Source organism: Nannobrachium achirus (genome assembly GCF_963921795.1).
Source record: "Nannobrachium achirus genome assembly, chromosome: 2".
Classification (NCBI taxonomy): Eukaryota; Metazoa; Chordata; class Actinopteri; order Myctophiformes; family Myctophidae; genus Nannobrachium; species Nannobrachium achirus.
Window position 1 is genome coordinate 28349512 of NC_137811.1, and position 18011 is coordinate 28367522.

The window sequence follows — 18011 nt, forward strand, 5'->3', positions numbered from 1 at the left end:
TTAGCCATTCACTGCTAACCCCTTTAGAAGCCCGATCTAAAGCTATTTGGGTCACAAAAAAACGTTCTCTTTGGTCTGGGAACACAATTCAGAGAAAATCCTCTCTAAAGATGTGACTTATTATTGGAGTGGGCGGCGCGATGCGGCCGTTTGCACGAATGCGGCCCGTGGATGGCCGAGTGTCGGCCCCGGCCATGGATGGAAATTTAGACCGGGGCTTCGTTGAGGCCTCCGATTACCGGTAAATAATTCATTTTATTAAATATCCCGAACTAGATCGGGATAGGCACCCTGGAATACGTCGCGCCGCCGACAGTATAGATTGAGTTTTTTTGGGGGGGCTCTAAACTTTATTTTAAACCATTTTCAATGGAATAAATCGTCGGACCATCTAGCGTCTCTCGTTGGTAAGCGCTGGTCGAGCCAGGACCACCCACGTTGCTCCAAGCAGCTCAGGGTAAGTAAAATAGCAAATAAAATATTGTATTGGATTGAAAATATCCCGAACTAGGCACGATTAGGGTTAAATGGACTCACTGCAACGCTTCAGTTCACATGTCACACGTCATTCCAGTAACTATGGTAAAGCACACACACAGTTGACCACATTCCTTGGGCTGAAGTTAAGATTGTCTGTGTGGTGCTGGATCTCACAGGGTGAGAGGACATACCGGTAGTTCCACAAGTGGATATGCAGAAAATATAAAAAAAGAAATATCTACTCTACCAATAAAATCCCAAATTATTGTACCATTAAAACTGACCGCAACCATGCTGCTTTTAGTGAGTCAAACACATAACTAAAATAAAAGGGTACAGGTACATTTTACTTTGAAAGTAGTTCATGCTTACTGTTTCCTCCCACGAGGAACAACACAGATGGGTTGTTTTGCAAAAAGGCAACATCTAGTAATTCCTATTTCCTAAAAGTAATACACAGTAAACTGATGGTTAATGGTGGATAAGAACACTACAGATTGTTTTAATGACTAAACACTAAAGGGTCAGAAGTTATAACACCTCAATATCGAGGGCAGACATTCAGGTGCCTTTTACTGTACATCACTAGAACAATTAACCTGATCCAAGTTGTTCAAGAGTGATGGAGTATAGTTACATAACATAACATGAAAGAGTGTACATAAATGGCCCTTTTTTAACAGTTTTAATAGTTGTGGGCTCGCCTGGAAGGCGAGCACACGTATGTTATCTTCATTATTGTGGGCTCGCCTGGAAGGCGAGCACACGTATGTTATCTTCATTATTTATATACTATACTATACTATACTAGTCAGTATCTCCTCAATACTTTGGCGCGCTTCATCTCTTAAACGCTTACACCTTTCAACACCATTCAAATTTTTATGTGTTCAGCTTACTGAGGACAAGTGTGCTTGTATTTTTGGTTTTGAAATGTTTTGTAGTATAAATATAAAAAAATAAAAATGTTTAACTTTAAGCACCCAATGCATTTCCAATGGGTCCCCAGAGTGGAGAGAAGGATAATAGACCCATGTTTATGTTAAGGCGCTGTGGCTGCAGTGTTCACACTTCAGATATGCTATCTATATCATTGCGTTCACACAGGTCTGCTCTCTGATTTGATCCAAATGTCTAAGCTGTGTGATGTATAAAACTATAGTTATAGTTAAAACTATAAATAAATGTCCCTCTCCACTCTACTGATTACACAGCTGTGATCAAGAATCAAGTCCGGGCGATGGGATGTAAATCCCATAGCCATATATCCTAGAGCCCGCAGGGACAGTCAGCCATATTAGTGGTTGTTGTTGGTTGTCAGGGAGATATCAAAACCAATGCATTTCCAAGTCAGATCCACAAACACAATAAAAGCCATGCTCCACTCCTCAGTCTGGAGTGGCCACATAGAAGAACGCCTTGGTTATAGACATAGTGGAGGACATATGTGATCTGGGATTGTTAGCCTACAGTATATGCACTCAATATACTCCACTACAGTTGGAGTCCATTTGACAGTTGCTGGTTCCCAAACACAGAATCAAAAATGTAGATCTAGAACACATATAATATGTACAGTACAGTAAGGTTCAGTAGAGTACAGTAAAAGTACAGTAAGGTTCAGTAGAGTACAGTAAAGTACAGTAAGGTACAGAAAGGTACAGTACAGAAAGGTACAGTAGAGTACAGTACAGTAAGGTACAGTAAAGTACAATACAGTACAGTAAGGTACAGTAGAGTACAGTAAAGTACAATAAAGTACAGTAAAGTAGAATAAAGTACAGTAAGGTACAGTGGAGTACAGTAAAGTACAGTAGAGTACAGTAAAGTACAGTATAGTAAGGTACAGTAGAGTACAGTACAGTAAGGTACAGTACGGTACAGTAGAGTACAGTATAGTATAGTACAGTAAGGTACAGTACAGTACAGTAAGGTACAGTAGAGTACAGTACAGTAAGGTACAGTAGAGTACAGTAAAGTACAGTAAGTTACAGTAGAATACAGTAAAGTACAGTACAGTAGAGTACAGTAAAGTACAGTAAGTTACAGTACAGTACAGTACAGTACAGTACAGTAAGGTGCAGTACAGTATAGTAAGGTACAGTACAATACTGTAAGGTACTGTACCTTACAGTACCTTAAAGTATCCTATTTGTTGGGTTGGAACCGAGCCCACACTGTTTCGAAGGAACAGTATTTCTAGTTTATTTCTATACTAGTCAGTATCCTCAAAACTTTGGCGCGCTTCATCTCTTAAACGCTTACACCTTTCAACACCATTCAAATTTTTATGTGTTCAGCTTACTGAGGACAAGTGTGCGTGTATTTTTCTTTTTGAAATGTTTTGTAGTATAATTATAAAAAAATAAAAATGTTTAACTTTAAGCACCCAATGCATTTCCAATGGGTTTAGTGAGGAAAGGGACCCATGTTTATATTAAGGCGCTGTGGCTGCAATATTCACACTTCAGATATGCTATTTATATCAATGCGTTCACACAGGTCTGCTCTCTGATTTGATCCAAATATCTAAGCTGTGTGATGTATAAAACTATAGTTATAGTTAAAACTATAAATAAATGTCCCTCTCCACTCTACTGATTACACAGCTGTGATCAAGAATCAAGTCCGGGCGATGGGATGTAAATCCCATAGCCATATATCCTAGAGCCCGCAGGGACAGTCAGCCATATTAGTGGTTGTTGTTGGTTGTCAGGGAGATATCAAAACCAATGCATTTCCAAGTCAGATCCACAAACACAATAAAAGCCATGCTCCACTCCTCAGTCTGGAGTGGCCACATAGAAGAACGCCTTGGTTATAGACATAGTGGAGGACAGATGTGATCTGGGATTGTTAGCCTACAGTATATGCACTCAATATACTCCACTACAGTTGGAGTCCATTTGACAGTTGCTGGTTCCCAAACACAGAATCAAAAATGTAGATCTAGAACACATAGAATATGTACAGTACAGTAAGGTTCAGTAGAGTACAGTAAAAGTACAGTAAGGTTCAGTAGAGTACAGTAAAGTACAGTAAGGTACAGAAAGGTACAGTACAGAAAGGTACAGTAGAGTACAGTACAGTAAGGTACAGTAAAGTACAATACAGTACAGTAAGGTACAGTAGAGTACAGTAAAGTACAGTAGAGTACAGTAAGGTACAGTAGAGTACAGTAAAGTACAGTATAGTAAGGTACAGTAGAGTACAGTACAGTAAGGTACAGTACGGCACAGTAGAGTACAGTAAAGTACAGTACAGTAAGGTACAGTACAGTAAGGTACAGTAGAGTACAGTAAAGTACAGTAAGGTACAGTACAGTAGAGTAGAGTAAAGTACAGTACAGTAAGGTACAGTAAGTTACAGTAGAGTACAGTAAAGTACAGTAAGGTACAGCAGAGTACAGTAAAGTACAGTACTGTAAGGTACAGTACAGTACAGTAGTGTACAGTAAAGTACAGTAAAGTACAGTAACGTACAGCACAGTAAGGTACAGCAAGATACAGTAGTGTACAGTAAAGTACAGTACAGTAAAGTACAATACAGTACAGTAAGGTACAGTAGAGTACAGTAAAGTACAGTAGAGTACAGTAAGGTACAGTAGAGTACAGTAAAGTACAGTATAGTAAGGTACAGTAGAGTACAGTACAGTAAGTTACAGTACGGCATAGTAGAGTACAGTACAGTATAGTACAGTAAGGTACAGTAGAGTACAGTTAAGTACAGTACAGTAAGGTACAGTACAGTAAGGTACAGTACAGTACAGTAAGGTACAGTAGAGTACAGTAAAGTACAGTACAGTAAGGTACAGTAGAGTACAGTAAAGTACAGTAAGTTACAGTAGAGTACAGTAAAGTACAGTAAGGTAAAGTACAGTAGAGTACAGTAAAGTACAGTAAGTTACAGTACAGTACAGTACAGTACAGTACAGTACAGTACAGTACAGTACAGTAAGGTGCAGTACAGTATAGTAAGGTACAGTACAATACTGTAGGGTACTGTACCTTACAGTACCTTAAAGTATCCTATTTGTTGGGTTGGAATCGAGCCCACACTGTTTCGAAGGAACAGTATTTCTAGTTATTAATCACATTGGACATTCAAAACAGACATGCACAGTTTGGATATTCTGGTGTGGAGAAGATACATTTACACTTAAGATTTAGAGAACATCTGGGTCTAATATTTTTTAGATTAATTAATGACATCCTTTTTGATTCTCTTCCAGCACCACATTTCCTACAGTCTCAAACTCCAGAGCCCTCCAGTTGATCACATTCCCTGGGGTGAAGTTGAGATCGTCCATGAAACGCTGGATCTCACAGGGCGAGAGGACATAGTTCCACATGTGGACGTCAGACATCATCCCAACAAAGGACTGAGAAGCATCAAACCTACCACCAAAAGAGTCCTGCTCCTGTAAGCATGGAAGAGAATCAATATTAGAGGGAGCATTAACGAGGTTTCATGTACCCAAAATACACATTAAAGCAAACAAAACTATACACATTGTCAGTACTATTTTTCATTGGATGTTATATTGTTTTATTTGTAAAGTAGACCTCCTGAAGGCTGAAGGAAGGTCATACATAGTGTTATACTGTAAGTGGAAACAGTAATGGTAAATTCTATAGCTACTTGAGCTGCTCTTTGGCAACAGGAACCATCTTGTTTTAGAATGGAAATGACTTGAGAAATGGTCAATATACAATATGTTCATTCAGCTACAATCTGATGTATCTAATATATGTATTGATGCGAGACGCACTTTTGCAGCTGTACAACATTACCTGTCCCAGTATGATGCTTGGGGTTCCGTTGATGCCTGCAGACCTGATTAATTTCCTGGAAGAGGGTTTTCCGTCCACCCACATTTGTCCCAGTTGAGTTGTGTTATCCCAGGTGGTGCACAAGCTGTGCCAGGTGTTAAGTGTGTACTGTTGCCCGTCAAAATCCATATTTGGACTTCCAACATGCAGACGGATCTGAGTCGTGCTCCTAGCGAAGATGAGGAATGCGTTGAAATTGGAGGGAAGGGCCAGGGAGAACAGGGCGTGGTTCCTGGTGAGGTCTGTAAAGGACCTGAAGGCAGATGTATAATTATATTATTAAGTTCAGTATAGTGTTCTGGTTAGTCAGTTGACTTTTCAGTATAATCATAACATACAGCGTCTGAATCTGGATATGTTCATCAGGTGCCTGTGTGTGTGTGTGTGTGTGTGTGTGTGTGTGTGTGTGTGTGTGTGTGTGTGTGTGTGTGTGTGTGTGTGTGTGTGTGTGTGTGTGTGTGTGTGTGTGTGTGTGTGTGTGTGTGTGTGTGCATGTGCGCGTGCGTGCGTGCCCGTCACATATCATGAATCATCCCAAATCACTTTCACTTGTTACTATAGGGGACCAAGTTGCACCCAGACTTACACAGCCCTGGGTAGTAGAGATGGGCAATATAATCAATATTCCCAATACTCCAGTCTCTAGGATGTAGTATCGCAACACTTTTAGAGGAAAAAAAAAGAAAAGAAAAAAAAAAACTCTGTTCCCTTCTAAATAGGCAAGCCAGACTTACAGTAGATCTGTGCTCTGAGTCCGAGGAACGCACTTTTCTGGTTCCAGTTCTATGGCACATTTCATCTGTTGTTTCTACAGTAGGCTGTCTTTACCGCTTCATGTTTGTGTGATATAGGAACTTCACATTTACTGTACATGCATGCTAACTTCTATAAGGTTGCTCCTAGATTAGCTCAACTATGAACTTACCTCAGGCAAACAGTCACAGCTGCGAAGGAGTCTTGAGACGTCATTAATTTCACGCTATGTGTGTTGGTCTGCAGTGGGAAGGTGAACATTTTACCTGTAAGGTCTAAACAGAAAATGACAGATGATGAAAACAAATTGCATCTGAGATGAAAAAACAACGGGGCTGCTCTTAAATGACGTGGTCTGTGCTTTTACACCTTTGGCTCAATAGACATTTTGCATAATAAGATGTAAAACTAATATGAAACAATACTTTTTTGTAACACCTAGAATTGACCTTGCTATACAATCTGCATGAATGAATGCATACTGTAAAATTATTAAGGCTCAATCCACACAGCCTGGGGGTCCGCAATCACAATAAGTTACACCAAAGTTACAAGCCCTTGCTTGCATCAAAATAACCATGGTGTAAAGTAACTAAGTACATTTATTTAAGTACTGTACTTGAGTCCAATTTTGAGGTATTTGTACTTTACTTGAGTATTTCAAAGTCCAATACTTTTACTTCTACTCCACTACATCTCAGATCCAAATGTTGTAATTTTACTCCACCTCATTTATTTTCATTTCATTTGGCCATTTGAAAAAAGCCTCTTTTCTTTTTTTTTTAAATGTTTTTTTATCCCACGTTTTTTGCAACCCATTTTTTCTCACCCGGTGACTACCTAACCTGTAGTCCCTGGTTTCCGCTCTCCCCCTGCCGCGCCAGGGGACATTGGGGAGCACCCGGCTGGCTAGGGGGAGGTAGTATAGAAACCAGGACTACTGCATGTTTTTGTGTGAGGGCCTATGCCCAAGGAGACACAGGGAGAACATGCAAACTCACCACAGAAAGGCCCTATCGCCAACCCCACCTAGGGTGTGGGTGCTAATGACACGGGTGGAGGAACACGCCCCCAGCGCCCACAGCTTCCCCCGGCGGGAATCGAACCCAGGACCTTCGAGCTGTGAGGCGAAGTGCTAACCACGCACCACCGTGCCCCTCAAAAACCTCTTTTCTAAAGATTTGTACACATTTGAAAACTTGGCTTTCTGCATGAGTACTTTTTGGTACATTAAGTATATTTTTATGCCAATATTTTTGTACTTTTACTTAAGTACATTTTGAATTCCAGACTTATTTGCAACAGAGTACTTCTACATTGCAGAATTGATAATTTTACTTAACTACAACATTTAAGTACCTTTTCAACCACTGTAAAATAGTTGTGACTCTACATTCCTTTAAATCCTGTCATGCCCTCCTCTGATCACTCATCATGCATGGTATCTGTTTTTTACCCACTTATACGCATGATCTAAGACCTCCTCATCAAGATATAGAATGCGTGTTCGCCTTAATGGAAAATACAACTATAGCTTCCATGTCAAACAAAAAACGTGTTTAGCCGGTAGAACTTGAGCTCCTCCGAACAACATTAACAACATGAAAATCTGCCCAGCTGTTCCGGAATTATTTTGCGAACAGACAAATAAATAAAACATGAATTCACTATGTTAAAATACAGTGTTTAAAATACAGTGTATATGTTTTTCCAATCCCTACTTTCCATGAATCTTTTGGCCAACATGCGCTGAGCATCTGTGTCATTTAACATTTTTGCGTTGGCTATTAAAAAATGGCAGACTAACAGCACACCATGCTCGAGCTTGCACATCTTCTATTTTTTTAATTTTTTAAATGTTGAAGAATTTTGAATTTAGTAATAGTTGTCGGTTTTATAAATATTGAAAAGTATTAACAAGCACTTGTGACTAAATAATAACTACATTGGATCTATTGGAATACAGGTTTTGGACATACAATGTTTATCCGTCGGCTTTTGAAACGCATTAGACGTTCATTAATAATGGATAGCACCGGAAATGCCTGGCATCGAGGAACATTAAGAACAAAGGGGAAAGAAGATCAACTCAAATTAAAGTTGGGGTAAGTAATATTTAAGTTAAAATAGTTAAAATTAGCGTTGAATCTATATTCTGATAGCATTGCTATAGTGTGTTAAGTAGGAGTCTCCCTGTCTCTCCAGCTCTAGTAAACAAAAACTAAAAAAGAAAGAAAGAAAGGTTGCTCGGGTGCCATTCAGGAGAACTCATACAGGGCACAAGATCACAGATGAACAGGTGAAATTGGATGACACAAAGAAATAAGCAGACCCAATTGGTACTGGAATTGGAGCTGATAAATGGGTAATCTTCCCTGGTTGAAATGGTCAACCACCTGAAGTTGTTTATTTATTTATTTGACAGGGACAGTACTCATTAATCGACATGTCAGTTTTCACTTCTATGTAAATGAGCCAGAGATAGCCATAGAATAGTTTTCATCTGTAATTTATAATTGTATTTTCTTGGATACAAGAGTTGGAGAGATGAGGGGATGAGGTTACTGAACAAACACTACTAAAGGTGGGCCGCTAAATCTTAGTGGTAGGATCATTCTTTTAAATTAACAACTTGAACCCTCTCATCCCTATTCTGAGGAGAACTTTAGCCGAAAATAGCCGATCTACAAGCTCTCAACGCCTCGCAGCGCAAAATAGGTTTGGTGTAGAGGTAAAAAAAAAAAAAGAGCAGACCAAGTACAGAGTGAAAGGTCAAGTTAACTAAAAACACGAATCCAACAGAGTCATAGACTGATGACAGTGCTGTCAAACAAGTCTATGAATCTATCTGTGAAATCGATGAAAATCTGCATCACACATTTACAATACGTAGTGGGGGTCCCTGCTTCATCTCTCTCTCAGTTAAGGGGTCATTAGCCTGAAAACGTTGAAGACCCCTGCGCAATGATTACCAATCATTAAAAAGAATGGGGAAAAAAACTAAAAAAACAAATAAATAATGGTTTTAACCCAAAAACATAATGTCTCTACCTTTAAGGAGTGAATCAAATCTATCTATCTATTCCACTGTATGTCTATGTGCCTGTCTTTCTCTCTCTGTACGGCTGTGGGTCTAGAATGTTACCCTGCAACCAAAATAATTTCTTATAATTAAGTGTTGTACCTTGTGGAGTAGCATCACATGCCGCCAACATCACAAACAGCAGGAGGAACTTCATCTGGCATGAAAGAACACAAATCTGTCCTCATAGCCTGCTGTGACTGCAGTGTATTAATTACAACATTCAAATAAAATCACAGTAGCCTAACAAACTATTCTGCTCACGTCTTGACCTTACCTTGTGCTGATCTGTGTGACTGTCAGGTTGCTGTGTGAGGTTGTGAACTCATCGCCTCTCTTATATTTCCTCTGGGTGGAGACTGTGGATCGACAGGTTCCTTTTTCCTTCCTTGTTCGTCGGGTTTCTCCCTTTAGATTTTCCTTTATCCTTTCCATCATTGTGAAATAGTAGAATTCACGTTGAACTTTAAAAAAAAGTATGTAGCAGGTCCCTGAACAGCAGGCATTTAGAAGTGACTCATGCCATTAATTGCCTTTAGACACTTAGGATGAGCATTACAGAAGTAGCCTGGTATTACTGTAAAAGTGTTATTCATGGAAAATGAAAAGGTCACTGGTGGTGGTGTCACTAAATTCAGAGTGCTAATTTATCTACTTAATCAATCCTTACAGCCTGCTGCATTTCAACAGATATGCTGATAACATAACAAACAAAAATAACATAATGTACCGGTAATGTGTACCTGACCATACGCACAAACAGACACCAAATGACATAGCCAGATGAAACCAAGAAATGACAGTCATATTACACCAGCTTGCAGAAAGCTTTTCCCTGAAAGATTTTCCCTGCTGGCCAACAGGCTGTAACAAAAGGAAATGGTGAGATCTGTAATTAAAGGTCATGGCACTGCAACATAAAGTCATGGTAATGATTAGTATGAGAATGCATATCATAAAATAAAAAATGTAGACATAATCAGGAAAAACAAAACATAATTGAACATATAAAAAAACACAAGTGGGAATGGCAGTCTGTCTTTATACCAGTCTCAGCTTGTTTAATGTTAAAATTACTGAATCTATTACATGTACAGTATCACTCTGCAACAAACATCACAACTTTTAATTTAACTTTTCAAGCATCACTACCAACTAAGTTATTTTTGAAAGCAGTAAAGTAAAGTTACATGTTTAAAGTAACTTTCCCAACATGGTGCCCTCTCACTACATTAATTAATTGCCATCAAAGGCCTTTTAAAATATACTGATGATGGCCAGTATATTTGTTTCTCTTCACACACACACAAGATTATTGTATTTTCCTGTTCGGTGTTCAAAGTGAAGAAAAAAAAAAAAGTTGCAAAAATTCAAATAGTAATCTATCTATAAATGCGAGAAGTCTCTGCGTGTGTGTCTGTCTGTCTGTAATCCGCGTATCTCGAGAACCGTTCGTCCCACCGGCTTCAGATTCGGCATGCGCGTTCCCCGCCGCGGCACGGAGTGCAGTGCCGGGCCTCGACCCGACCCGACGCGCGGTTTTCCGAAACCGGCCCGAAACGTTCGGAATATCCTTATGCGGAGCTGATTGTTGACATCAGGCTGTTCCGGAGGAAATCGGCGCAAGCGCTGACTCATTGTGACATCACTCATAAAAGGCTCTGACATCACGTACGCCACATGAGTCAACAAAAAATCTCGGAATATCTCCATACGGAGCTGATTGTTGACATCAGGCTGTTCCGGAGGAAATCGGCGCAAGCGCTGACTCATTGTGACATCACTCATAAAAGGCTCTGACATCACGTACGCCACATGAGTCAACAAAAAATCTCGGAATATCTCCATATATAGCATATATGGGCATAAAAGGGCATAAAGGGACACAGACAGACGGATACAGAGATCTCCATAAATGGGCATAAAATGGACGCAAATGGCATATATGGGCATAAAGTTTACGCAGAATCACAAAGATCTCCATATACGGGCATAAAGGGACACAGACAGACAGATACAGAGATCTCCATATATGGGCATGAAATGGACGCAAATAGACAGATATCTCCATATATGGGCATATATGGGCATACAATGGACCCAGAACTATATCTGCAGTGATCTCCATATATGGACATAAAATGGACGCTGACAGACAGACAGACAGATAACAGATATCTCCATATATGGGCATAAATGGACACAGGCAAACAGATGGTCAAAACGGGTCCTATGACAACAGGTATAATGGGGTTTGCATTAAAGGGCGGGGCATTCATTCCCTATTTACATCGTTCCCGAGTTGGCCAGGTCGCCGACTGTGTGTTTAAATGTATCACCAAAGGTATCTTTATTCTATTCCTGACTTCATCACTTCTTAAATGGTCTAATGCTATCAGTAAGGGAGAAGTTCTGATATTTCCATTTGAGGATATTCAGATGTGGTGAAACACTGTCTCTGTTGGAGGGCATAGGATGAGGGATAGTTGCCACTGTAGCAGTAAGTAGTCTCTGTTTAGAGTAATGCCTGATTTTAGACGTGGTTGCATGCTGCAAATGTGCTGACCACATTATCTTGGGTGAAGTTGAGATCGTCAGTGTAGTGCTGGATCTCATAGGGTGAGAGGACATAGTTCCACATGTGGATGTGTTTGTAGATATATATATTTTTTAGTGCTGGGACTTTAACTGATTAATTGCGATTAATTAATTACAGAAAATTAACGCAATTAAAAAGTTAACGCATTTAATCGCACTTAGTTTTTGCACCACAGAACCTCCAGTTTCGGGCATACCGATCATAGGGGGATGCACGAATCAAGAAGAGACAACAAACGCAAAGGGAGAAGTAGCCGATCAGAGCGCTTTGCTTGGCCCAGTGGATGCGAAATTTAGATTTAAAAAACTCACTCGTTGATTCACTCGTACAACAAAATGTGTTTTACTTGAAAAGAATGCTTCTCAGGTCAAATATCGATGTGCGATTAAAATGCGATTAATTGCGATTAATTAATCACAGAGCCTGTAATTAATTAGATAAAAATGTTTAATAGCATCCCAGCCCTATTTTTTTTATATATTGTCTGATAATCTCTGTCTAAACTTTAGACAGTGATTATAAGAAAATATTTATATAACAAAATATCTACTCTACCAATCGTAAAATCACAGTTTCTATTGTAGCTTTAAAACTGACCCCAACGCTGCTTTTAGTGAGACAAACCCATAACTAAAATAAAAGGGTACCCATACATTTTACTTTGAAAGTAGTTCCTCTCATGATGGGATGTTTAGTTGTTTTGCAAAAAGGCAACATCTATTAATACCAGTCCTATTTCCTAAAATTAATACACAGTAATCTGGTGGTCAGTGGTGGATAAGAACACTACAGATAGTTTTAATGACACTAAAGGGTCAGAGGTTATAACACTTCAAGATCGAATGCAGACATTCAGGTGCCTTTTATTGTGCAACATCACTAGAACAATTAACCTGGTCCAAGTTGTTCAAGAGTGATGGAGTATAGTTAAATAACGTGAATGAAAGAGTGTACATAAATGGCCCTTTTTTAACTTGGTGTAAAGACAAGAAAGGAAAAAAAAAAAGTTAACAGTTTTAATAGTTATTATTAATCACATTGGACATTCAAAACAGACATACACAGTTTGGATATTCTGATGTTGAGTAGATAATATACATTTACACTCAAGATCCAGAGAACATGAGACCATCTTCCACCGGCTGGGTCTAATTGTTTTGATAATAATTAATGACATCCTTTTTGATTCTCTTCCAGCACCACATTTCCTACAGTCTCAAAATCCAGAGCCCTCCAGTTGACCACGTTCCCTGGGGTGAAGTTGAGATCGTCCATGAAACGCTGGATCTCACAGGGCGAGAGGACATAGTTCCACATGTGGACGTCAGACATCATCCCAACAAAGGACTGAGAAGCATCAAACCCACCACCATGAGAGTCCTGGTCCTGTAAGCATGGAAGATAATCAATATTAGAGGGAGCATTAACAAGGTTTCATGTACCCAAAATAAAGCAAACGATACTATACACATTTTCAGTACTGTTTTTCATTGGATGTCATATTGTTTTATTTATCATTCAAAACAATAATTTCAGCTAGGATCTGATATATCTAATAAAATATTTATAGATGCGAATATTTATGATGCAAGATGCACTTTTGTAGCTGTACAACACTACCTAACACTACTACTTTAAGGGGTGGCATAGCTGAATGGTTAGGGAGCCTGCCTGGGGAACCTGGTTGTTCCAGGTTCGATTTCAGGCCAGGGTAACAATGTTGATGTGCGTCCCTAAGCAAGACTCTTAACCCCTAATTGCTCACACGCTCCTTGTGGGCAGCAAATCAGCTGGGTTGGGCTGAAAATATTGAATTTACCTTGTGGGAGGAAGTAGGTAAGTAATTATTATTACCTGTCCTAGTATGATGCTTGGGGTTCCGTTGATGCCTGCAAACCTGATTAATTTCCTGGAAGAGGGTTTTCCGTCCACCCACACTTGTCCCAGTTGAGTTGTGTTATCCCAGGTGGCGCACACTTTGTGCCAGGTGTTAAGTGTGTACTGTTGCCCGTCAAAATTCGCATTTGGACCTCCAACATGCAGAGCGATCTGAGTCGTGCTACTAGCCGAGAGGATGAATGCGTTGAAATTGGAGGGAAGGGCCAGGGAGAAGAGGGCGTGGTTCCTGGTGAGGTCTGTGAAGGAGCTGAAAGCAGATGTATAATTATCATTATTAAGTTCATTATAGTGTGTGTGTGTGTGGTGTGTGTGGTGTGTGTGTGTGTGTGTGTGTGTGTGTGTGTGTGTGTGTGTGTGTGTGTGTGTGTGTGTGTGTGTGTGTGTGTGTTCGTGTGTGTGTGTGTGTGTGTGTGTGTGCGTGTGCGTGTGCGTGTGCGTGCGTGTGCGTGTGCGTGTGTGTGTGTGTCTGTCACATATCATGAATGTAACGTCCAATCATCCCAAGTCACTTTCACTTGTATAATCAATATTGCAATATATTGCAATACTTTATTTTCCCAATACTCCAGGATGTAGTATCGCAATACTTTCAGAGAAAAAAAAAACTCTGTTCCCTACTAAATAGGCAACCAGACTTACAGTAGATCTGTGCTCTGAGGAACGCACTTTTCTGGTTCTAGTTATAGGACACATTTCATCCGTTGTTTCTACTTCTTTCTTAACCGTTTCATGTTTGTGTGATATACAGTAGGAACTTCACATTTACTGTACATACATGCTAACTTCTATAAGGTTGCTCCTAGATTAGCTCAACTATGAACTTACCTCAGGCAAACAGTCACAGCTGCGAAGGAGTCTTGAGACGTCATTAATTTCACGCTATGTGTGTTGGTCTGCAGTGGGAAGGTGAACATTTTACCTGTAAGATCTGAACAGAAAATGACAGATGATTAAATCAGAGGCGGAGGTTTTGGTTTGCCATTCAAGGAGTGTGTGTGCAAAGTTTGGCAAGGATAGGGGCAACGGTTTCGGAGAAAAGTGTAGGGCCAAAAGTGTGACGTGACGTGGCGGACAGACAGCCGGTGGAGGTTTTCATAGTAGGACTTGCGACTTGATGGTTGCGATTAAGGTTCAATCCACACAGCCTGGGGGTCCACAATCACAATAAGATCACAACCTTAAAGTTTTCATAGTTTCATAGTAGGACTTGCGACTTGATGGTTGCGATTAAGGTTCAATCCACACAGCCTGGGGGTCCACAACCAGTAAGACTCCCTAATCGGGAGATAAGCGACCGTTGGTCGCTTATCTCCACAAATAGGCCAAAAGTTTGTTTTACCAATTATTACACTCTATGTGAACATTTACATCAACAAATCCCAAGTACTATGCAGAACGACCCATTTCAAGTTTTTAATGTACAACAATATTTAGAAAATAGGTCTACAAGCTGACAGTCCTCGTCCCTTATATTCCCATAGGTTATATGGAGATCTCAGTGTTTGTCAGTCCTTGTTCATTTATGCCCATATATGGACATCTCTATATCTACTGTAACAGTCCTTGTCCCTTTATGCCCATATATGGAGATCTCTTAACTGTAAGTCCTTGTCCCTTTTATGCCCATATATGGATATTCCTGATGTCATCAGTATATGAACATATATGGGCTTTCTGATATGCCCATATATGGAGATCTCTTAACTGTAAGCCCTTGTCCCTTTTATGCCCATATATGGATATCCCTGATGTCATCCGTATATGCCCATATATGGGCTTTCTAATATGCCCATATATGGAGATCTCTGTATCTCCATATATGGGTATAAAAGGATACTTCAGGTCTGACATCAGGTTTGTTTATATTGGGTTGCTAGGTTTGACATCACAAACTCTATGGGCCATCTGACCTAGAAATCTATATTTGGGCATAGATGACTCATCGTGACCTCATCACACGTCGACCGCACGTGTGACGTGCGGTCGACCGCACGTGTGACCGACGGACGGCCGGTGGAGGTTTTCATACTAAACTGCGACCTTACGGTCGCAATCACAATAAGATCACAACCTTAAAGTTAGCTCACCTCTAACCAAGTAACAAGCCCTTGTTTGCATCAAAATAGCCATGGTGTAAAGTAACTATTAAAGTACATTTATTTAAGTACTGTACATATATACGTATAGGAGCTATAGTCAACTTTTTCTTGAAAAACGGATGCTAAAATAAAAATAATGTTTCGAAAATATTTCATATTCAAAAATGACCACAAAGAGCGTAAAATAATGATATCATAATCATTTTGGCCATAGTCTATAGACTAGGATGTAAACAAAGTGTCGGCCCTACAATGAAAAAGTTGACTATAGCTCCTTTAAGTCCAATTTTGAGGTATTTGTGCTATACTTGAGTATTTCACATTTCAAATACGTTTACTTCTACTCCACTCTCAGATCCAAATGTTGTAATTTAACTCCACTACATTTATTTGAAAACGTTACTTTTCATTTCATTTGGCCATTTGAAAAATGCCTATTTTCTAAAGATTTGTACACATTTGAAAACTTGGAAATGGGGCTTTCTGCATGAGTACATCTACATTGCAGAATTGATACTTTTACTTAACTACAACATTTACGTAAGTTTTCAACCACTGCAAGATAGTTGTGACATTCCTTTAAATCTTGTCATGCCCTCAAAAAACTAGTTTCGCTGGTTGAACTTGAACTTGAGCTGGTTGAACTTGAGCGCCCTGGGGAACTTGAGCTCCCCAGGGCAAAAATCCACTCGTCCGAGACAGTTTGCCCTCCTGGCCCCCAAGTTGTGGAATAAACTCCCTGTCGCACTTAGAACAACGGACTCACTCGCTAGCTTTCGCCGTGGACTGAAGACTCACCTTTTCAGACTCCACCTAAACCCTTAGCACTACTGAAACACTCAATGACCATACATGAAGCTAGTTAGCATTTGTTTTTAGTTTTTTTTAGAACCTTTTTTCTTTACTGATTATATATATATTTTTTCTAGATTGATATTCATATGCATTTGTTATATTGCTGTTGATGTACTGACATGTTGTATCTGCTTATTGTAAGTCGCTTTGGATGAAAAGCGTCTGCTAAATGCCTAAACTGTAAAAAAAAGGTAGGAAGAAACAAGAACAGTACTGTAACAGTAAAGAGAATGTGCATCAAGAGAGGGGGGCGAATAATATATAAATATATATATACATAAAGTGTCTTAGGTCACAACTATCAAAATAGTACAGTGTCCACGGAGATCCAGAGTCCAAAGAGACCATAACAGTCAATGCTTAGTTAGTCAAAAGAATCAGTGCGAATAAAAAACAAAAACAGCTCAAAGAAGAAGAAACTAGGAAGCATGTCACTATAGGAAGCATGTTATAATGAAAAGTATTAACAAGCACTTTTGACTAAGTAAGAACTACATTGGAATACAGGTCCTTATTTCCTGGAAAGTAATGGTTTTGGACATACTGTACAATGTTTACATCCGTCAACTTTTGAAAAGCATTAGACGTTCATTAATAATGGATAGCACCGGAAATGCCTGGCTTAGAGGAACATTAAGAACAAAGAGGAAAGAAGATTAACTCAAATTAAAGTTAGGGTAAGTGATATTTAAGTTAATTTAGTTAAAATAAGCGTTTAATAGCTCTATATTCTGATAGCATTGCTATATAGAGTGTGTTAAGAAGGGGTCTCTCTGTCTCTCCAGCTCTAGTAAACAAAAACTAAAAAAGAAAGAAATCAGGTTGTGGTACCATTCAGGAGAACTCAGATCACAGATGAACAGATGAAATTGGAAGTGATGACACAAAGAAATAGGCAGACCCCATTGATACTGGACATGGAGCTGATGAATTGGTAGGCTTACTAGGCTCTACTCTCTCCTGATTGAAATTGTCAACCCAACTGAAGTTGTAATTTTCTGTTTATTGAAGAGTTGGAGAGATGAGGAGATGAGGTTACTGGACAAACACTCTGGCAATGATTACCAATCATTAGCCTATATAGAGCTTTGACCTAAAAGGAAGGGGAAATTTAAAAAAAAATGGTTTAACCCAAAACATAATTTCCCTACCTTTGAGAAGTAAATCAAATCTATCCATCTATTCCATTGTACTGTAGGTCTATGTGCCTGTCTTTCTCTCTCTGTACGGCTGTGGGTCTAGAATGTTACCCTGCAACCAAAATATTTTCTTATAATTATGTGTTGTACCTTGTGGAGTAGCATCACATGCCGCCAACATCACAAACAGCAGGAGGAACGTCATCTGGCATGAAAGAACACAAACAGATACCATGAAATACTGTTAAATAGGATTAAATGAGCTATACTGCC

At 39.5% G+C, this 18011-nt stretch overlaps 2 protein-coding genes across 2 annotated transcripts; both read right to left on the reverse strand.

The window, feature by feature from the left end:
• Window positions 1-4681: 4681 nt before the first annotated feature.
• LOC308297384 (serum amyloid P-component-like) lies at window positions 4682-9304 on the reverse strand (the record flags this gene model as incomplete). The annotated part of the gene is made up of 4 exons (XM_080740795.1): window positions 4682-4900; window positions 5274-5565; window positions 6238-6340; window positions 9250-9304. 4 exons carry the CDS (start codon window positions 9302-9304, stop codon window positions 4682-4684), a joined length of 669 nt encoding a protein of 222 aa, XP_080596921.1.
• Window positions 9305-11680: 2376 nt separating this feature from the next.
• On the reverse strand, window positions 11681-18011 carry LOC308297395 (C-reactive protein-like; the record flags this gene model as incomplete). The annotated part of the gene is made up of 5 exons (XM_080740805.1): window positions 17889-18011; window positions 14471-14573; window positions 13601-13892; window positions 12959-13132; window positions 11681-11758 (listed from the first exon to the last, which is right to left on the reverse strand). The coding sequence occupies exons 1-5, from the start codon at window positions 17971-17973 to the stop codon at window positions 11681-11683; spliced, it is 732 nt and encodes a 243-aa protein (XP_080596931.1). The 5' UTR covers window positions 17974-18011.